General features: G+C 40.8%; 1 protein-coding gene across 17 annotated transcripts in view; it reads right to left on the bottom strand.

The window, feature by feature from the left end:
- CADPS (calcium dependent secretion activator) overlaps positions 1-22,761 on the bottom strand; it is a 495,043-nt gene that overhangs the window by 192,990 nt on the left and 279,292 nt on the right. For all 17 annotated transcript variants that reach the window (XM_029051421.2, XM_029051416.2, XM_029051412.2 and 14 more), the window contains one exon: positions 8,013-8,124. In XM_029051421.2, coding sequence (XP_028907254.1) covers positions 8,013-8,124 — 112 coding nt within the window. The remainder of the gene's footprint in view (positions 1-8,012; positions 8,125-22,761) is intronic.

Here is a 22,761-nt window from a genome sequence, read left to right as displayed (position 1 = left end):
CTGCAGTGCAATGCAGAGCATGGTGTGAGGCCTGGCTATGCCACAGATGGAACATCCGAATTCTAGAGCAGGTCTATCAATTCCTTCTTTGGTCCATGCATCACACCAAATGGCATAATGGGGGTCATAAAAATGATGCCCCGGAATGCAGTCAGTCCTTCATTAATGAAGAAATGTTTGTCACTGGGCAGATATATAAAGAGAATGCACAACAGCAGGATGCCAAACAGCTAGTCTATGGTAAGCTGAAAGAGGGTAATTTTAAAGGGGGGAGACTGAAGCAAATACTCAAATGATGTGATATAGCAGTGACTAGTTGGGAGGCAGAAGGCTGATCAGTCTAGTGTGTAGCAACTAGAAATGGGAGATTATCTTGAAACTGATGTTTCAGGAAGACTGTGACCAAAAATGAGGAAATGAAATGGCAACAGTTGCTGTGGGTAGTAAATATATTACAGGGCAATCTTTAAATGCACATGATGTGAGAGGGATTGTCAGCCACACATTGAGCTTTTCTGCTACACTTGTACACTGATAAAAAGTCTCACTTTCGGGGCATCATCTTCAAACCCATAATACACCTATATGCTTTTATGTGTATGTATACATATTAAGAGATAGTCATGTTAAGCTTAAATTAAAATGCTGGAAAATTTTAAAGATGAATGTTCAGGAGGCATATCTTTGCAGTAATAGTTAAAATAGTTGCAGTTATGGTTTCACTAATGGATATGAAGATGATGGTATTTATTAAGCACTTACATGTGCCAAGCACAGTTCTGAGCACTGGAGTAGATACAAGGTAATCAGGTTGTCCCACGTGGGGCTCACAGTCTTAATCCCCATTTTACAGATGAGGTAACTGAGGCACAGAAAAATTAAGTGACTTGCCCAAAGTCACACAGCTACCAAGTGGCAGTCGGGATTAGAATCCACCGACCTCTGACTCCCAAGTCCGTGCTCTTTCCACTAAGCCATGCTGCTCCCGATATGATGGATATGATCAAAGTGTATTTATAATGGCAGGCAGCAAGTGAAAAAAAATGTTTTATAGCTTTCAGTGTGTAACCTGGAGATTACTGGATTATGGCTTGGGTAGACAACATTGGAGGCTCTTTTGGCACAAATAGAGGAGAATTACAATTTCCTGATTGATCTTGACAGGTATCATGCCCATTTCCTTTTTTCTTCACCCTTGGATCTTTTCAATGTTTGTTTTGCATTCATAGAGTCTTTGAAGATACTGGTATCATATTATCTCTCTGACTCAGGGTGGTACTAAAGCGAGTGAAAACTTTGGTTTGAAGAACAGATTTGTAGACAATACGCTTGTATTGTCTACATACTAAAACAAAATGTATGGTAATGGAACTTTTTTGGCTGGCACAATTTAGACCTTCTGCTGTAATTTACGGAATCATGCTACTTGGGTTTTTACTTCGATTAAAGAGCCCTCAAAGGACACATGGAGATCTGAAAAAAATGAGATGGAAAGGAGTAAAATGTAAGAAAAACTGAAAACTGAGAGCATATGGGATAAACATAGGTGCAACAAAAGCTGTAATATCTTATAATTTAACACCCCAAAATGGTAATGCTCTGTAGTTGTTTTGTATTTAGTTTCAAAACATCTATTTTCTTCAAATGTGAAAAATGAATTCATTTTCCAGTTCCTGGCACTATGAAGTTTCCTTAATAAAAAAACCTGAGGGACTGGAAATTCAAAAGACACACTGTGGGACCATATTATTTTTTGTGTACCAAACTGATGGTATTGTAAGTTATGTGATTAATAGAGGGCCCATGTCCCGATCCAACAAAATATCTAGCTATTCTTCATATTTGGAAATGATGCCATGGACAATGAAATCCTATCCACATATGTGATGTGATTGAAATAAACCAATGCATGCCAGACAGTATAGTCCATGCTGTGAACACAAAGAGACTGGCTTTGCCCCCTTTGATATTTTTTTCATTCATAACATTTTAATTTCTTTTTGTATCTACCTCTAGACTGTGAGCTTAATAAGGGCAAGGAATATGTCTACTCACTCTATTTTATTGTACTCTCCCAAGCACTTAGTCCAGTGGTCTGCACCCAGTAAGTGCTCAATAAATATAATAGACTGATTTGATCTCTCCACAATCCTTGCTCCATGGAGAAAAATCCCTCTCCTGGTTTGTATATATCTGGTTGGTGTGTTTATTGCTGTGGCCTCATAATAGTCCAATGCCACTGCCCCTGTTTATATACTGTCACTATGTTTATAAAATATATCTCTTCTGCACTCTTGGCTTGCATATGTGACATTTCAGCTTATTATATAGCAGCTGCTGCTGGTCAGTTTCCTCACATGATCTGCCGAATGAAGCTATGTTGTGATGAGCACTGCTGAGATGCGGCATTCCAGGTCCTCATCACTGTTCAATCAATGGTATTTATTGAGCACTTACTGTGCATGGAGCACTTGGGGCACTGTAAAATGGGGATTCAATATCTGCTCTCCATCCTACTGAGACTTTGAACCCCATGTGGTAAAGGGACTGTGTCCAACCTGATTAATATGTATCTACCCCAGTACTTAGAAAATTGGTTGACACATAAGAGCTCAATAAATGGCACTATTATGATGATGATTTTTATTATTCATAATGCCTGTCATCTTGCAACTGTGGCCCCAGGACAGTCACTGACAGACAACAGGTCTGAGATAGTGACTCAAATATTTTCCACATTGTTTGCAACCTGCTCATTCAAGAATGTTTCCTAAGTGGCTTGGGAGCATATTCTGTCACTGGCCTTCCTGTCTCTGGTTGCATCCTCCTCCAGCATGACCACATAAAATATATAGAAAAGGACTGCACCAACCAAACAGCCCTGCTTTGCTCTGCTGGTAAGGGAGAAAGGAACAGACAGGACAGCTTCAAACGACTCAAGATAGCCAGCAGAAGGAAAATGTGTTAAAGGAAGGAAGAACATTATAGAAAGAGTTGCCTCACTTTATTTTTTGCAATCTTATGGTCCCTTCAAACTAGACTTTTATTTTTAATTGAATTTCCTCCCTCTTGCAAAGGAACTTGCACATTGAGGTTCTGAAAAGAAGCCATTGGTGAATATTTACTGGGTTTTCATGAAATCCTGGGTTTTTGTCAAAATATAACAAAGGCAAAACCCCCCTAAGGGTTTAGAAATCATCCGTGTGTATTTCAATAACAATTTTCTGTCATCCATCACTGGCATATATGGATTTATCTTTTGACATTTACTGCTTTGTAACTTTGTTTCTTTAAATGTCAAGAGTGTTTTGATGACTCAAAGAACCGAGTAGTAAAGGTTTGTTTAGGGGATCTTGCAGAGGTAAGGATTGTTTTAGCTCTATTAGTTTTTGATTAAGCAGCAGTGGCCACAGAATAATGTTAGCTCTCTTTTCTCCCATTGCAAAGGGAGATTTAGAAGCTACTTAGCACTCCCAGTTTCAGTTATTTCAGCTGGAAAATCTTTTGAAAGTGTGATGCAAATCACAAAGGAAGTTGATTCAGAATGAAGACAGTTTTATCAGCCATAGGAAGAATGTCTTGACTATAAGGATGATTAAATGGTGGAACAGATCAATAATCAGTATTTATTGAGAAACAACCCATTACAATACCCCGTACTAGACTCCCAATAGAGGCTGTTCCACAGATAACAGCTTTAGATGGTTTGGACTTGTCTGGAATCGGGAGCGTGGATCCACAACTTCATGATAACCCTCTGCCAGTTATATGATTTCCAGCTCAGACTAGGACATGGCTAGAGGAAACAGAAGCATAATATGCTCCTGATTAAGCCATTAAAATGAAAACATAAATCCCATAGCAACTCAGCTGGCTCTCAGTTGCTGTAAGACTATGCCTGAGCAGAAGAGGGTAGTTAAAGGGATGCAGAGTTTTTCTTTGAAGTCTCTCTCTTTGTGGATTGAAACCACCTTATCCTTCTTCAGCTGGTCAGTCATCAGGCTCCTCCTACTGTAAGGCTGGTCTGATAGATTCAGTTGTGCTAGAACTGAACAGCATAGAACCATAGTGCTGTTTCAGCTGCCTGAAATCTCAGCTTGCAGTAGAGTAAGGGGGAAGGAAAGGCAAAGAAAGTAGAGGGAAACAAAGGGAAAAGTCTGGCCAAAGTTTTTGGGCCAAAGTGTCCTCTAGGAATCTTCCAATTCTGTCAAAATCTTGCAGGCTTGAAAGGGACAAATGGCATGGAGACACCTAGCAAATGATGGATAGTAGGATGATCAAAAGACTAATAGGAGGTGAGTTATCTCATGATCTGGAATACTGACAGAGAATAGATAGGTTGTCCGAGGCCAAGGTAGGCTAATGTCCAATGAAACCATGGAATAAGTGCCAAACCATATGTTTCCAGGGCATTAGAAATGAAGGGGAACTAGCACTGCATATGCAAATAGAAACCAGCAGAAATAGCAATTGAGACCATACTTTACAATTTCCTGGAAATGGCTAAAAATGAAGACTAAGCTGGAAAAATTAGAGTCATTTTAACATAGTTTGGGTTCCTTTAAAAATGATATTTTCTTTATTTTTGAGTCTGCTTTTTACATTACAAAGGCAGTTTATTCTTTCCCCTATTTGCTTAAAATATGAGAAAAGTCAGCTTTATTGCCTCTCATTTGTACTGTTTCTCTCATTTTCCCTACTTTGTTTTCTAGTCCCTCTTTTGGTTTCCATTTAATTGGCTTATTGCCTTTGGTCAATATTTTGTGTTTGTTCCCTGGAGCTAAGTTTGAGCATTTTCCAGTCTGATTTATACTAGGAAATCTCACATTCTCTTCAGTTTGATATTTACTTCCTTTAGCTTTTCTTTCATAAATGTTCATGTAGGATTCTTTCTAAAAACAAACTTTGCTTAGAAACTACCAATTCTATCTATGTCAGTTTTGTTTTAGAAAAGAAAAACACTTTTTATTTACATATATTCCCTAATTTTTGGACATCAGTTTATAACATTCATCTTAAATTACATTCTGTTTCATGTCTGGGTGTAATTTTTAGAGAATTTATTTCTTTTTTGTAGCTCTCATTGTATCTTCATCTTCAATTTACTGCTCAAAAATCACTTTGCCTGTGCAAATTCATTATATAAGAAACATGTGAAAACATGGACTTATTTATGATTTGATAATTTCTCCCGTGTTAAGTATTGGACAAATCATATAAAGAAAACAGTCTCTGTTCTCATGGTGATTACAAGCATAGATGAGCCAAACACTTTTGTCTTAATCTTATTGAGGTTAATCATCCAGCTGGGTAAAGGGATTCATTACTGAATTGTACTTTCCAATTGCTTAGTATAGTGATCTGCATAGAGTTAGCGCTCAATAAGTATGATTTAATAAATGAATGAATGTATATACTCCACATACCCTATTCCTCATCGACCCACTAGTTATGTTTTAGTTGTTTCTGATTAACCAACTTAACATTCTACCACTTAAGGACCTGGGGCAAAACTGACTTGAAAACCTCGAGCAAAGAGCCAGGAAGCCAAAAGATCGGGAAGAGTGTTTTCTTGAGGTAGTTTTGGGAAGAAATAGCAAGAGAATTTGGGAGGACGCTGGCCTAAGAAACAGAGGAAGGCTGCTAGAGTTGGCTTCCTCTGGGACAAGAGGCCTGTGTCTTTCCAAGGCTCCTTCTGACTGAGTCTCTCTCCAATCCCCCCAACTTTCCTTCCTTATGGCATGCTGGCCCAGCTCTACCAGCCATTTTTTCCTTCCGCTTTTGATCTCTAAAGCCCTGCTGTATCTTCCTGAGCTCCCACTTGCAGCTGTTCCTGATGTCAACTGCATCTTCCCATTATTTTATGGGACTTTTTCACTAGTTGTTTAACAGTAAGTTAGCTTGTTCCACTGTGTAAATAACTCCCTGAGTTCATTTCAGCACTTCAGGACATTATGCTAATTATTTAAATATTCAAGGCAATATTGTTTACTGAACAGAACAGTAATTAATTGAATGGCACTCTTAGGATCAGAAATTTATCATCCTGGAGAATTTAGTACGATATTTAAAAAGTGCTTTCACCCTCATAGCATTGGGTTTGATATTGAGACTCCTGTATATTGATTTAAAATTTTGCAAGTGTGACTGACTCTTCTGACCATTTCAGAGGTTGGTGCAGAGCTATATCAGCTTGTCTTTCTCAAATAATTTTTGAGACCTGTTTTCAGCAGCCAGAACCCAGGCTGACCCTATCATCTACCTCTAGGTAAAATGTTCAGAGCCAAATACATGTAGTTAGTTCAAAGTCAAGATAATGCTATTCAAATCTTCAAAATCAAATTGTACTAATTCACATGAGTTTGTAACTCTCTGATGAGAGAGTTGGGCCCTTCTGTTCTGGAATGGTGACTCTCTCTTTTTGGAGCTTACCAGAAGAAATAGGAGAAGAGCTGGTCAGAGAGCAGTCATTCTGCCAGGGGGAAAAAGTAACGAGCTGAAATGGGTGAGGGAAAGGACCTACTTCTGTGACTTCACAGTCCTGATTCTCTTGGAAAAGAAAAGGTCTCTAAGTGCTTAGAATTCTCAGAGCTTCTTCTTTTGCCTTCCACCAAATGTATCTGTAGCATTTCCTTGCCATATAGAGTCTGAGAGCTTTTTCTCACTTCAAATATGCTGACTGTGCACAGATGCCAATAGCCCTGATTTCAATTCGTTCACAAGCATTGTGTAACCAAGGTATTTCATTCTGGGGAGACTGTCTTCTGGCTAAGGTCATTAGTGAAATTTCTTTACCTTCACCACACTCACTGCTGGGCCCAATATGCTGCCTGTAGCCCTGTCATTTCAACCACGCTCAATTCTGATAGCACTTACATGTATCCATGATGAAAGATCAGAACAGACACCTCATCTGCACATTCCTGGCTGGTAATCATCTACTCCATCTCCACAGCTGAGGCACATGTGTTTTGCCTTTGATGTTCACAGTCTTGTACATAGACTCAGATACCATTATGCTAACTCCACTCGATAATGGTGCTCTGATGCCAGGTAGTAAGTGCACAATTGGGCACTTTGAAGACTATCCATGGCAGCTCTGTCCTTTAGGAACCACATTCTCTGTGGTCTGTTGACACCCATTACCTCTTACAGAACAGCAATGCCTCTTTGAACATAAGTGCTGCAGCTGTTGAAGAGCTTTGAAAGATGTAGCAGGAGGGTTTATATTTGTTGGGGTACTTGGGGTGATTTAGAAATACAGCACTACAGTTCACAGAAGGAGTCTCACTTTTGCTAGCACAAAGTGCTATCCCTGCTCAGAATATATGGCTAAACACCACCTAATTCCAGAAGTAAGGCTGAGAATTCACCAGCTGTCATTGGGGTCACCAGGCAATCTGCACAGGAAAAAATTTGGAAGACGTAGTGAACTTCCAAAAGGCAATAACAAACTAATTTCCATAAAAAGACAGTAGTACCAAAGAAGTGAATGATCAGGAAATGAGTTGCTGAGTGGGGTTTTGGGAAAGGAGTCTGGAAGCCTCAATGTGACCACAAATAGCAAAAGAAACTAATGAGGAAAAAAGCATCAAGGTATGGTAGAATCGATCATTTCTCGAGGAAAACATTCTAACCACCTGCCTTTGAGAAGGCAGCTTTCTCATTCTTAGCCCTGATATTTTTAGGGTGCTTTCCAAGAGATCTGTTTCTGCCAACATCCTAGAAAAAAAGATTTCAAAATTTTCTGTAGATTTTTAACCAGATGGAAGTCAGAATAAATTGAACAATAAAAGACAACATGTGAAATTCATCACTGCTTGCACTGTCAGGGGTGGTGTTGAGGGGGAAGGAGTGTGTGTGTGTGTGTGCGTGGGTGTGTGTTTGTGTGGTGCACAAGTTTTCGTTTTGGTGGCTGATGCAGATGCGGGCTAGGGCTGCAATACCAATAAGGCAGCCTTAATCCTCTCCATTGCTCCCCAGAGGAAGCACAGGAATTGAGGTTTTCTTACCCGCCCAAGTTCTTTGTCTTCCAAAGCCAGAACACCCGTGCTCTCTGTGAAGAGCTTCACCTTCACCGCGGGTAGCGCATGCGTTGTGGAGAAGTCGCCTTGAGTTCCCCAGCTGTGGACACAACCAGAGAGGACAGTGATTGAGCCCAAGAATATGAGATCCTGATACTGTCACCTGGATGGAGGAAGGGTTAAATGCAGAACGACACTGTCTGCCACACACTAAAAAAGCGATACAATTGCACAAGTGACAAAAGTGTTAATTACCTTGTTAGGCAAACACAAGATAGATGCTCAGAAAGTTGCAGTTATTTGCAGAAACATCTCAGGGATTCTTTGGAATCAACATAAAGCAAGTTTGAAGAGGGCTTTTCCCATGTATCTCCATATTAACAATGTTCCCAATAAGGCCCCAAACCAACTGGCAATAGCTAATTCATGCCAAATGTTTAGAGAGTCAGCATTTTGGATGCTGCAATTCCAGATGTATGGTTGTTGTGGTTCAGTTTGGCCATTAGCGCATACTAGCCTCATGACTTTTTTTTTAAGTGCTCATTTGAGGTTTGGAAGACCTTGGGATAAAGAGTTGCATGATAGTACAAACTTTTATTGAAATGCCGCTCAACCCCAACAAGGTGGGCAAGAAGATAGATTTAGATGCATCAACAAGTATAATTTGGGGAGAAAAATTGAGAAAGTTTTCAGAAAGAACTTTCCTTTTGCCCTAAGTCTGCAATGGGCACATGGCATGCTAAAGTGCATATTTAATGCTGGCAATGACTGAGCCAAGCAGACCAAACCAATGATTTTGATGCATGTTCAGTCTCCAAGCTTCCACGAACCCGGATGTAATCATATCCTAGTAATTGACATAGAACATTTCAGTTTTTTCCACAGCTGTCCTTCACATCATCCAGATCCCATCTCCTGTTGTCTGGCCTGGATGGCCTCAGGGCAGTCCTGACAATTCAGGCTGTCCAGCTGCATTGCAAAGGAGGATCTTGGGGCCATAAATGGACCCAGACAGCAACTGCTAGCTGTGGATGGCCATAAGCCAATCAGGAAGCACATGAAGAATCAGACAAACTCCAATCCCACCTTGTCTGCGCAAGCATTTCCAAGAGGTTCCATCTTGGTCTCTTTAAAAGCATAACTGTCAGTATTTACCTGCCCAAACATGAATCTGGAATCCAAGGCTGAAGCAAAATAGGCAGTTGTCCACTGAGATGAATTAGAAACCATCTCAACTGCCCATCCCAAGTTAGCTGGATAACAAACAATTCTCCATTTCATCTCAGCTGCATGAAACAGCCTTCAGAGTGAAATCTGTATTGCCTCAAATGAGTTGAATGGCTTGTAATAGAGAATATGAAACATATTTCTTTTGTTCTTTGTTGGTACTTATCTAGTTGCACCTGCCTGGAATCTGGACAAAGCTGATTCTTTTCTCTGACTGTCCAGATACTTGAAAAATACTTTTGCTCTGGTGGGAAGAACAAACTTCTCTTCCTGTAGACAAATGGTGGAAAGCCAAAGTTCAAATTTTCACTCTGCCACCAATTTACCCCATTATTCTTGAAAAATGGGGAACATGAGAAAATGAAGCAAAAAAGAAACCCTCCTCCGAGATACATGGAAAACCTGAACAGTGTTTGGAAAAAAATGACAAAAAGGATCGAAATTAAGATTTAGAAGAAGTTAAAGGATTTTGAATTATTGTGCCTTGAGAAAAGAAAGGAACTCGTCTTCAAATATATGAAGGTAGAGTAAGTGGAGGGTACTAACCTCCTGTTCTCTCTTTTCACTTATTGCAGAACACAATAAATGTCTTTAAACTGCAATAGGTTGGATGTAAGAAAGAACTTTCTGTGAGGCTTGTTCGATCGCAATGAGTTATTGTGACAGTGAGATCTTCTTGCACAATATCATAAGTATTGTAGACACCCATTTTCTGATTTAGGCTTAATCCTGCCAAGAAGCAGTGGGATGGATAATATGACCTTGAGGACACATCAAGATGTGCTGAGGATTATAAAATTTAATTAAGCAGTAGAGAGCTCGCCAGAAGTATTACTGTGACCATCTTTTTTTAAACTGCTTATGCTAACATGCTTTGAATAAGAGGCCTAGGCCTAGATTTCTTGCGTAAGCCAATCAAATAGCCTTCTCTCCCTGGCGAACAACCCACTGCTATTCCGATTATTATCTGGTTAACACAACTTATGCAATGAAATTGCACTGATTCTTCTGAGCTCTATCCCCATCTGGGAGGAATAGGCCTAGATCAGCTGGAAGCAGTTCAAACAGCTGGTGCCTGCCAATAAGTACTTCAGATCAACAACAGTCCATTCTTTTGAACAGAACATTCTGTTTCCTTTTTTCCACAAGTTTGCAGCTGTGCATTTGATTTTCAGAGATGACCCCAACCTAGCCTTTAGGTGTTAAGTCAGCAAAAAAAAAATCCTATATCCATCCATCAGTATTCAAACAAAACCCCTGGCATCCCAACCCAGATCAAAACAGAATAATCTGACCTAATGCTAATGCTTAATTCATGGAGTAGCCCAGTATAATTTGATTGTTGGCTGTGGCTGGCAATAAATGATAGGCTGCTAAAGAAGAAAAGAATCCTACCTGCATTTGCATGATAACCTGATTATAACTGGCTGAGATGAGGAAGACCCATCTCCTAAGGCTTCTTTTACTATACTGCATATGAATTGCAAAACTTGAATTTCGAATTCCTCTCCATCCTGTCTACAAAAATTCCTTTTTATTAAGACCAAAGAGATATTCAATGGTGGAAAACCCTGTCACTCAAATAGCCAAAATGGAAACTTTGTCATTTAACTTTTCTTCTTTTTCCTTTCCAAATCAGCCTACTGAATTAAGATGGATTGGCTGTCTCTATAAACTGATCCCATCACTGATTTATTTAAAGTCTTAATTAACAGCAACAACCTATAGGTCTCAGAAGAAATAAACAAATCCCAATTTCATGGGACTCTCTGGTAACTAAACTTCTAATTGGATCAATTTCTCAAATATTTAATCCTCCCCTCAAAACCTAAATGGGGAAAATATCCACAGAATCATCAAAAACCTCAACCTTTTGACACAGAAAAAATCAATAATTGAATATATTTTTCATGGTAGCTTTTACCTGTCATTAGTTTTCTTCTTATGTAGATTGGTTCTAGCTAGTATAATGAATTCTTGTGCTTAGAGTTTCTCAATATTGCAATAAAATTTAACTTTATTTTGAAAGGTCAAAGGTTGATAATATTTGTTGCAAATAGGGGTCAAAAAGTCTCAATATTCCTCTAAACATCCAAAAATAGAAGTGGTCAGAACCAAAAATGCTTTCCCAAACATGTGCTCTCAGCAAAAATTAAGGTAATTCTAGAAACACATTAATTCTTTAGATTACTGATTGAGGGCCTTCCAACTATAATTTACCATGGTGGTAGCAAAGCAGCCTGACCTGCAGCAAGGAATGATGGAGGATTTTTAGAGCAAAGGACTGTTTGTCACATATTGGTCTTTTGTGTCACACCCACTTGCACGGAACACAGAAGATCAGTAAAAACATTTTTGAATATTAAGGATGTATACATATTTATATATATGCATGTGCTGTTGCAGAGTTTATCACAGTCAGATACTAGAGGTTTCTTTTCCATTTGCCCTATATGTGGACTACTATTTGTTGAGGTATTTTGGCCCTCATTTCTCTCAGGCTTCACTGTACATTTTCAAGAAGACCCTTGTTCAGTGATGCTGTGGCTCTGCAGCAGCTGCCAATTGAAGCAGTAGCAGTAACCAAAAATACATATTACATAGAGAGAATATGCAGTGATTCCATAAAATTCACATCTTCTTGTGTACATGCCAAAGACTGTATCAAAGGCTCTTGATGATGATTCTTATCCATACTCTACTGAGCTGAAAGTTTCCTGGTGGATTTGAAGTGTATTCTGACTCCAACTTCTAGATCCTCCACTGTATCTTCAATTATGAGATTATATAATAGGTTGAACAGCCCTGCATTTATTACACAAGGCTGTTTCACTCCAGTGGTGATGAGAAAAGGTTTAGGGGAGGCAGCTTCAATTTTGACTTGACCATATCATTGTACTGTAGACTAGGATTTGTGGACATTTTTTGGACAGTCAAATTCAATCTATCAATCAATCAGTAGTATTTCTAGAGAGCCTGTCTATGGGGTGCAGAGCATTATACTAAGTGCTTGGCAGGGTAGAAAGAAACAGGCCGAGGAGACAGAAAACCTGGGTTCTAATCTAGACTCTGCCACTTGCCTGCTGTGGGACCTTGGACTAGTCATGTAACTTCTCTGCCTTTTTTCTCATCTGCAAAATGGGCAGTATATACCTGTTCTCCTATTTCCCCTTTGATTGTGAGCTTCATGTGAGGCAGGGACGGTGTCCAACATGATCATCTTGTATTCACTCTAGTGTATAACATAGTGTTTGGCATATGCTAAGTGCTTAACAAATGCCACAACTGTTATTATTATTACTATATCATCACCATGATTCTTATGCTCAGAGAGCTTACACTCTACCCGACATGTCAACTATAATAAATTACATTTAGGAAGAAGGAAATAGCGATATGCTTACGAGTTAGTGCTTAAATAATGGAGTACATAGACTGTATACATAAGTGCTAAGGGAGGTTATGAGTACTAAAATGTTTACGTGGCACAGAAATGCTGAAGAGGCAGCAGGAGGGAGTAGGAACAGGGGAGATTGAAGCTCTGCTCTGTTGAGGGTTTAAATGCTTTTGCAAGGTTTATGAAGCAGTATAGCGATTGGGAATTTGCTCCGCACTTTCCCTATTATCTCTGATGCTGCAAAGATACTATCAGTTGTACTGTGGTTTGGTCTGAAGCTACACTGCAATTCAGGTAATGCATAGCTATGTTCCTCAGTAGACTTTTCAGAAGGATTGTGGCTAATTCTGGATTCTGATAGTGGAAAGCAATGAGATACCCCAGGCAGCTTCTCTTCTCATTCTTCCAGAAGATCGTGATTATGGTGGCATTTTCAAAGTTTTGATGCATTTCCTGGTTTTTTTTAATGGTATTTGCTAAGTACTTACTATGTTCAAGGATTTGAGAAATTGAAACTGACAGAACTATTAGCCGAATCCGTACATCTTTAGGGCCTTTCGGGCAATGTAATAAGCCAGCTCAATTATCCTGCTCACTGGAACCTATGAATGGGATCAGGAAGTGAAGCCAGGATGATGTCTCCCTTCTTTCTCTCTGCTAGGAGACTCCCTGGTGTAGCAGCAACCCAGCAGGTTTTCTTCCCACCACCACACCAGTCTCTAGGGCTGTCTAGAGACTCTTCTTGTCCCAGACCCATCCATCCAGCCTAGCAGTGGTCCAAGTGAGAGACAGTGGTCCAGAAGAGGAGGTCCAGTATGGAAATGTGTGCTCCACCCTCTGTCAGAAACTGGTATTCTGGTGCAGAAAGGGGGCCTCAAGGCAATGACTGGATCCAGCCTCAGTCAGGAACAGACTGCCTGCTCAGCTCTGACTGCTTTGCCTGTGTGTTCTCCAGCCTGGGTGTGACTGATCTGTCCTTCCCATTCACTTATTTGTCCACATTTCTCCCTCTCTGGCCACATATTTATCAATATCACTCATATGCCCATAGAAGCCCTGCCCTAAATTTGTCCCACAACTCAAAAGTAAATGTGGGCATCCCTGGCACCTGGTTACACATGTTTTTTTAGCTGCATCTTTATGTCATTTTGGCAAGCTTTGGTACGTCTACCTTTTGTTCAGATGGTGAGGAGCTGCAAAGTATTGATGATGTATCTTACTTTCTGTCATTTTTAAATTTAAGAATCATTTTCATCATGCCTTCCATCTTGTTGATTTCCTAATGGAGGGTGCCTGAGAGAAAACACCTATTTTATGTTCACACTGGTACATATTGTTGGGTTCCTTGATCTAAGAGGGCTGCTGTGATTACACCAAGATTCTTGGAGATGGCTTCATTTTCATCCACTCTATGCCCTGGATTTTGGTTTTCAGTGTATTGAGGAAAATGCTAACCTGAGTGTGGAATGATGGTCCAGCACTTGACACATCATATGGTTGCAGTGGTCTGTAAATCATTCAGATTCCACTTCCTGGTGATGATATAACTTAATGAGATGCCATGTTTCAGGCCTCAAATGCATCCATGATATAATTTTCTTTTTTAAGAGAGTGGGTGTAATACACCCTAACACACTCACACTTCATATTTTCCACTGACCTTCTTTGGTCAACATTTCATGCTGATTTCAGCAGACATCTTTCGAATGGCTCTTGCTTACCTTCATATATAAACATATACACACACTCAAACACAATTTACTTAGTGCCTCTTTACTAGCTTAAGAAGAATTATCACTTCCAAATGTTTCTAATGTACTCCCAAGAACTGATTGATTTCTTACAATTTTTTATCAGATTTGATATAATTTCTTCTAAATCTGGCTCAACACAATTCCTGATCTGTTGTATGCATATGCAAACAACTCCATACAATGAACCTGAATAGTGGGTTATGGTCTGTTTTAAATTCATCTCACTGTTCTCCTAGTTCACATCTAACCCATTCACAGATTTTTTTTTAATCTTTGGAGAAGTTTGAAGAGTTATAATAATGTCATTTTCTTTATCCTTCAGACCCAGGCAAGAGCCACAAGATTAACTCACAGGGTTCTTCACAGTAGCCCAGCACTACTCTTCTGGTTTCAGGATAACTCTCTATCTTAATTCTAAGTCCAATAGACACAGAGTGAACATCGGCCCATGGAACAAAGGAATTGTCTGGAGAGGATTTTTCAGTGGAAAATATGTCCTGCTTGAACTGGAATGAGGCAAATCTAATGCTTGGTGCTAATCCATGCTTTCCAGAAGAAGCACATACAGATAGTATTTATGGTTTTGAAGCCATTACCACTAATATAGAGTTGACCTTTAGTTCAAAGATAGTACTCTGATGGTAAGATTGCAACCATGAATGGTCACACTGTGAATCTCCTGCACATATTGCCCTTGAAAATATAGTGCACTCTTTATGATCTCTTTTCATTCAGGTTGAGCAGTGCTCAGACACCAGTGATTAAAAAGGGAAAGGTATGTCCTCTAGCCAGCATGACACAGTTGTTTCTGCTGAAATGGTGATGGTATGGATTAAGCCATCCATGATTAATGTTGGTATTTGTTAAGCGCTTACTATGTGCCGAGCACTGTTCTAAGCGCTGGAACTCTTGCCTGTCCTTTTCTATGCCCAGTGATCCACTGTGTGAGACAACTGTTAGGTAGAATGAGAAGCAGCGTGGCTCAGTGGAAAGAGCACGGGCTTTGGAGTCAGAGGTCATGGGTTCGAATCCCGGCTCTGCCACTTGTCGGCTGTGTGACTGTGGCCAAGTCACTTCACTTCTCTGTGCCTCAGTTCCCTCATCTGCAAAATGGGGATTAAGACTGTGAGCCCCACGTGGGACAACCTGATTCCCCTGTGTCTACCTCAGTGCTTAGAACAGTGCTCTGCACATAGTAAGCGCTTAACAAATACCAACATTATTATTAGAATGGGAACAGACTGTGTTTGCAGAATAGAATACCTCCGAGATCTCAACAGCAGCAAACATCACTATGTCTCCAACCAATTGTGAAGGCACCATGGCACAGTGGAAAGAGCCCGGGCTTGGGAGTAAGAGATTGTGTATTCTGATCCCAACTACGCCACTTGGCAGCTGTGTGACTTTGGTCAAGTCACTTAACTTCTCTGTGCCTTAGTTATCTCATCTATAAAATGGGGATTAAGACTGTGAGCCCCACCTGGGACAATCTGATAGCCTTGTATCTCCCACAGTGCTTAGAACAGTGCTTGGCACATAGTAAGCACTAAACAAATACCATCATCATTATTATTATCTATGGGTGCAATACTCAAAATGGCTTAGTAAGGGTCAAGGGGAAGGGTCTTAATAATGGTAATTGTGGTATTTGTAAAATTCTTACTATGTGCCAAGGACTGTACTAAGCATTACGATAGATACAAGATAATCAGGCAGGATGCAGTCCCTGTCTCATATGGGGCTCACAGTCTAGTAGGAGGGAGAACGGGTATTTAATCCCCATTTAACAGAAAAAGGAATGGAGGCACAGAAAAGTGAAGTGATTTGCTCCAGGTCACACAACAGGCAAGTGGTGGAGCTGGGATTAGAACCCAGACATCCTCAAACATCCAGGCCCGTGCTGCTTTTCAACAACAGTGACAAAAAAAGAAAGCACACCGTATTCTGTGCAAATAGAACAGAAGGTGGCAGAAGCATCAGAAGAGGGCTGTTTGTAGACACGTTTAGCTGTTTCAGGGGGCAGAGAAGCATCACCGACATGTCCTTCTTATCTCTGGAAAGATTTGCAAGGGCTGTTGCTAGCACTTATATGACTACAAGGACCCCAATCCAGTAACCACCAGTTTGATAAGGAAAGACCGCTCCAAAGCAAGGTTAATTCAACACCTGTCTCCATGAACCATCCTTCATAAAATCTTGCAGCCTCTTGCCCAGTTCTGCGAAATCAACTCCACAAGTGAACAGCTCATGTGCTAAAAAGCGACAGTATATCTTATCAGTGATTTGGTGTTCTCATCTTCAATCACTGCCCTCTTCTAAAGGAAGTGTAACAAAAAAAATTGAAAACCTATTAAAAATGAAAACCCACACTGCGCCATGCCAGCCGGGCAACTAGGAAGCCAAGAGCAGAGGAACCTTGTCTTACCCAGAAGTCCTCTTTCCCAGAATAAGCCACTGGAAGGACATGGGAGTTGTAGAAAAAACAAATATAAAGAAAGAGGGGGCTCACCCTGTCTGCTGCCCTCCAGCTGCCTAGCTGTCTCCCTCTGTAGAAGTAAGTTCCTGTGGGCAAGATTACACCTACCAAATCTGTTGGACTGTACTTTCCCAATCAATCATATTTACTGAGCATTTACTACATGCACAGCACTGTAATAAGTGCTTGGGAGAGTACACTATAACAAAGTTGAGGAGCAGTGTGGCCTTGTTGAAAGACCATGGGCCTGGGAGTCAGAGGACCTGGGTTATAATCCCGGCTCAGCCAACTGTCTATGTGACCTTGCGCAAGTCACTTCACTTCTCTGTGCCTCAGTTAACTCATCTGTAAAATGGGGATTAAGGCTGTTAGCTCTATTGGACAGGGACTGTGTCGAACCTGATTATCTTGTTTCTACCCAAATGCTTAGCACAGTGCCTGGCACACAGTAAGTGCTTAACAAGTAACATAAAAAAGACAAAAAAAAACCAAAAAAAGGAACAAAAAACCAGTTAGACGTGTTCCCTGCCAACAATGAGTTTTTAGTCTAGAGGAGGAGACAGATGTTAATTTGTGGGCAGGGAATGTATTGGGCAGGAAATGTGTTGGGCAGGGAATGTGTCTGTTTATTATTATATTGTAGTACAGTGCTCTGCACACAGTAAGCATTCAATAAATACGATGAACTGACTAAATATATTAGGGATATGTACATAAGTGCTATGGGGTTGATGGAGGACTGAATAAAGGGTGAAATTACTAGTGCAAGGGTGGCACACAAAGGAGTGAGAGAAGAGGAAATGAGTGGTTAGTCAGGGAAAGCCTCTTGGAGATGTGCTTTTAATAAGACTTTGAAGGTGGGAAGAGTGATTGGCTGTTGAATATGAATAGTGAGGGAGTTCCAGGCCAGAGGCAGGATGTGGGCGAGGGGTTGGCGGCCAGATAGACTAGACGGAGGTACAATGAGTAGGTTGGCAATAAAGCACTCAGTAAATACCACTGATCATTGACTGATTGACCTGGGCCCAATGAGGCCTCTTGTCCTTTCTGTAGTTAGACCTATGACTCAATCCCACATCTAAACTCCCTAGTCCATGAGGTCCCACTGATAGACCATAGTATGAACACAAAGACCATGTCACACTCTCCTTTGATGACAGCTGGCAGTCCAGGAAAGTGCTATCCTAGGTGTCCCAGCTTTCCTGGGTTAAGTCAGTGGAAGGACAAGGTGATTGACGAAAATAAACATAAAAAGAGGTGGCTCACCCTGCCTGTTGCCCTCCTAACTAGTCCCAGCGTTGAACCAGTCAAGGATTCATACGTGGAGGGTTGGGGAGAGATGGCTGAAGCAGCAGCAAAGGAGGAGAAAATAAGAAGGGGAGAAAGACTAAGATAGCAGCCTCCTCCAGCTGCTCTCTGCCCTGTTTGCCCCTGTTGGGCCCCAGCCCCCTGGCTTTGCAGCCTCAGAAGGGTGGGGACAGCCAGTGGAGAAGAGAGTTGCTGGGGTGGTAATGGTAATAGGAGCAGAAGAAGCTGTTAGCAAATAAAAATCAACCAAACAAAGGGGAGAGTAGGGAAGAGGGCAAGACAATGGAGCAGGGATCAATTTTGAGATGCATGTGGAGGGGCAGGAAAGGAAAGGCAGCAGGGTTAGCTGGGCAAGGGGGAAATGAAGTTTGTTACACAGATGAGTAACTGTTTAGGAAACTAACTGCTTTTACCACTGGCATGCCAATGAACAAGGTCAAAGTTCATACAGATAGAAAAATTCACTTCATAATCCTTTATCCTAGGTAAATAGTTACATTGTTATTTCATTATGTAAGTAAACATACTGCATTTTTATCAATAATTCAAAATATGGTTATAATGTTTTGATACATTTTTCCATCTTGGAAATGCATGAGTGTATCTGTATCTCTCCCCTAAAATTGACTGAATGGACTTTCTGGGTAATTTTGTTAGAAATGGGGTATCCAGTCTTGGTTGGGGAACCAATTGCCCATCTTATGAGAAAATTTGTCCCAATCAATCAATGATATTTATTGGGTCCCTCCTGGCCTCACACGAGACTTATCAGCCACTTTAGAGTTTTAAGGAAGAACAGGAAGAACCAGCAAACAATAGCAAATGAAGCTAAAGTGTCCAGAGATCGATATCTAGGTGAAAAGGAATCTCAAAGATGTTCCTGCATCTTTGCAGTTTCAAATAAAGCTTTAATATGAATTGGTTTTGTGGTTTTGGTCTTTCATTACTATCAATCCATCATCCAATGAGTTTATTGAGTGGTTACTGTGTCCAGAGTACTGTACTAAGCACTTGGGAAAGTAGGATAGAGAACATGAGCATGATCCCTGCCCACAAGGAGTTTACAGACTTGAGAGGGAGGGAGATACTGAAATAAATTACATATGGAAATGTGCATGAGTGTTGTGGGGCTGTGGGTGGGGTGAATAGTAAAGTACTTAAGGGGTACAGATTCAAGTGCGAAGAGAGGGCGAATAGGGTAAGTGAGGGTATCAACATGCAGTAGTATTGTAACTTTAACCACTTATTAAGAATGATTTTTCAGTCCCATTCGCTGTTTGGCTATTTTGGTCTAAGTTACCAATCCATGATTTGGAACTTTATGGTTAATCAATTACATTTACTGAGCGCTTACTGTGTGTAGAGCGCTTGGGAGAGTACAATATAACAGATATATTAATAATAATAAGAATAATTATGGCATTTGTTAAGCACTTACTATGTGCCGAGCACTTTTCTAAGCTCTGGGGTAAATACAAGGTAATCAGGTTGTCCCACGTGGGGCTGAAAGTCTTAATTCCCATTTTACAGATGAGGTAACTGAGGCACAGAGAAGTGAAGCGACTCACCCATACAGCTGACAAGTGGCGGAGCCGGGATTAGAACCCATGACCTCTGACTCCCAAGCATGGACTCTTTGCACTAAGCCACACTGTTTCTCTATAATAATGGCACTATAATAATGGAACTACGCACTGTTCTAAGCGCTGGGGTAGATACAAGGTAATCAGGTTGTCCCACATGGGGCTCAGAGTCTTAATCCCCATTTTACAGATGCGGTAACAGGCACATAGAAGTTAAGTGACTTGCCCAAAGTCACACAGCTGACAAATAGCAGAGCCGGGATTAGAACCCATGATCTCTGACTTCCAAGCCTGGGCTCTTTCCACTAAGACACTCTGCTTCTCATCTAATTCCTATATTTCCTGCCCACTGTTCAGAAAGTTTCTGTGGATTATTAAATTTAAAAGTCTACTAAGATTAAAATAATTGAAATATTATTTAGAGGTTTGTAGTGGCATGTACTCTGGAAATACCACTCACTTTATAGACAATTCTTGGTAGTAAATTTATCACTTTGCAATTAGTGCCTTTGCTATTCACCATACCTTGGAGGGCAGTAACTCATGTGTGCAGAGCATGTATTAAGGACTTGGGAGAGCACCTGGAAAAACACTGTGGCCTAGTTGAAAGAACAGAGGCCTGGGAGTCAAAGGACTAGGTTCTAACCTCGGTGCCACCTATCATCTGCTGTGTGACCTTGGTTAAGTCACTTTACTTCTCAATGTCTATAGAGACTCGATACCTCTTCTCCCTCCTACTTAGACTGTGAGCTCCAAGTGGGATAGGGATTGTGTTCAAACTGATTATCTTGTATCTACCCCACTGTTTAGAACAGTGTTTAACAAACACAGTAAGGACTTAAATGCCATCACTATTACAATACAATAGAGTTGTAGTCATTCCCTGACCACAAGGAGTTCACTGTTTAGAGGGGGAAGCAGACACTAAAATAAATTATGGATATGTAAGTACATATATGCTGTGGAGCTGTGAGGGGGGTGGATATCAAGTGTTTAAAGAGTAGAGATCCAAGTGCATAGGGATGCCAAGAGGGAGTAGGGGAAATGAGGGATTAGTCAAGGAGGCTTCTTGGAGGAGGGGTAATTTTAATAAGGCTTTGAAGGTTGGGAGAGTGGTGGTCTGTTATATACAAAGGGGAGGGAGTTCCAGGCCAGAAGGAGGATGTGAGAATGGGCCCAGCAGTGAGATAGATGAGATCAAAGTACAGTGAGTAGGTTGACATTACAGGAACAAAGCATGTAGGCTGGGTTTTAGCAGGAAATTAGCAAGGTACAGTAAGAGGGGTGAGCTGATTGAGTGCTTCAAAGCTGATGGTAAGAAGTTTCTGTTTGATGCAGAGGTGGATGGGCAACCACCAGACGTTTTGAGAAGTGAGGATACATGGACTGACCTTTTTGTAGAAAAATGATCTGTGCAGCAGAGTTAAGGACCGGAGTGGGAAGAAGTAGGAGGCAGGGAAGTCGGCTGATGCAGTAGTCAAGCCGGGATAGGGCAAGTGCTTGGATCAGTGAAGTAGCAGTTTGGATGGAGAGGACAAGCTGGATAAGTGAAGGGACTGGCCAAAAAAGAGTCTATTTTAGTGCTCAGAGTAAAACCCCAGTCTCCTGACCCACAATCCCATGATTAACTGCTGTATTTTATTAAATATATAAACCTACTTAAGATAATAACTAGATCCCAGGACCCTCAAAGCTAGGGATATTTGAGAGTTTAGGTAAGAACAGTATCTTGTTCAGTTGTGAAAAATCACTCTGGAAAAAGTAATCTTTATGGACAATATTGAAAGATCTGCCCTACCAGATTCAGGTAAGGAAATTCTAATGTCTTTACAAGCAGACACTGTAATGTTAGAAACTTTTCCAAATGTGAAGTTTTGGGGAGAGAGGTAGACTGTTTTGTCAGGCTTATGTTGAAAACATGCAATATTTGCTAGCAATCCCTGACTAGATTACTTTGGCCAGGGTTTCTTGATATGTACTTTTAAGGACTTGGGAGAGCACCTGGAGAAACACTGTGGCCTAATTGAAAGAACATAGGCCTGGGAATCAAAGGACCAGGTTCTAACCTCGGTGCCACCTATCATCTGTTGTGTGACCTTGGTTAAGTCACTTTATTTCTCAATGTCTATGGAGACTCAATACCTCTTCTCCCTCCTAGACTGTGAGCTAGTATATGGCTGTGGAATAGTATATTGACTGCACATATGACTGTGGAAAAGGAGCTTCAGGATTTCTCATATCACAAGCACCTTTCTACCCTCTTTTATCTTATTTATTTCATTTATTAAGGTATTTGTTAAGCACTTACTGTGTGTCAAGCACTGTTCTAAGCACTGGGGTAGATGAAAATTAATCAAGTTGGACATAGTCCCTGTCCCACATGGGGCTCCCTGCCTAAGTAGGAGGGAGAACAAGTACTGAATCCCCATTTTACAGTTGAGGAAACTGCAACACAGAGAAGTTAAGTCACTTTCCCAAGTTCACAAAGCAGGCAAGTGATGGAGCTGGGATTAGAACCCAGGTCCTTTGACTCCCAGGCCCGTGCTCTTTCCACTAGACCATCCTGCTTCCCATCTCTAAAACAGACCATGACATTCCCATAGGAACTAAACAAGGCAGAGGAGAGAGAAAATGGATCTTAGAAAGACAGTGTGACCTGAGGTCATAGAGTCTGCTGATATTATTCTGAGGCAGGAATTGTGGACAATCTGAATGTATTGCATTTATCCCAGTGCTTTACACACAGTAAATGCTTAACAACTACCACTATCATTATTATGTCTTTGGGATAGGAGTTTTAACAAAAGAACTACATTTTTAGTATAGAAAGGACATTGGTTTCTTCCTGAACCAACCCCAAATTATTACTATGACAACAACTGCTATTTCCTAATTCCTTCTTGGAATTAGGAATTAGGGATTCCTTCTTGGGAGATGCAGCATGGCTTAGTGGAAAGAGCACAGGTTTGGGAGTCAGAGGACATGGGTTCTA

The sequence above is a fragment of the Ornithorhynchus anatinus genome, chromosome X1 (assembly GCF_004115215.2).
Source record: "Ornithorhynchus anatinus isolate Pmale09 chromosome X1, mOrnAna1.pri.v4, whole genome shotgun sequence".
Taxonomy (NCBI): domain Eukaryota; kingdom Metazoa; phylum Chordata; class Mammalia; order Monotremata; family Ornithorhynchidae; genus Ornithorhynchus; species Ornithorhynchus anatinus.
This window is presented reverse-complemented; position numbering and strand designations above follow the sequence as displayed.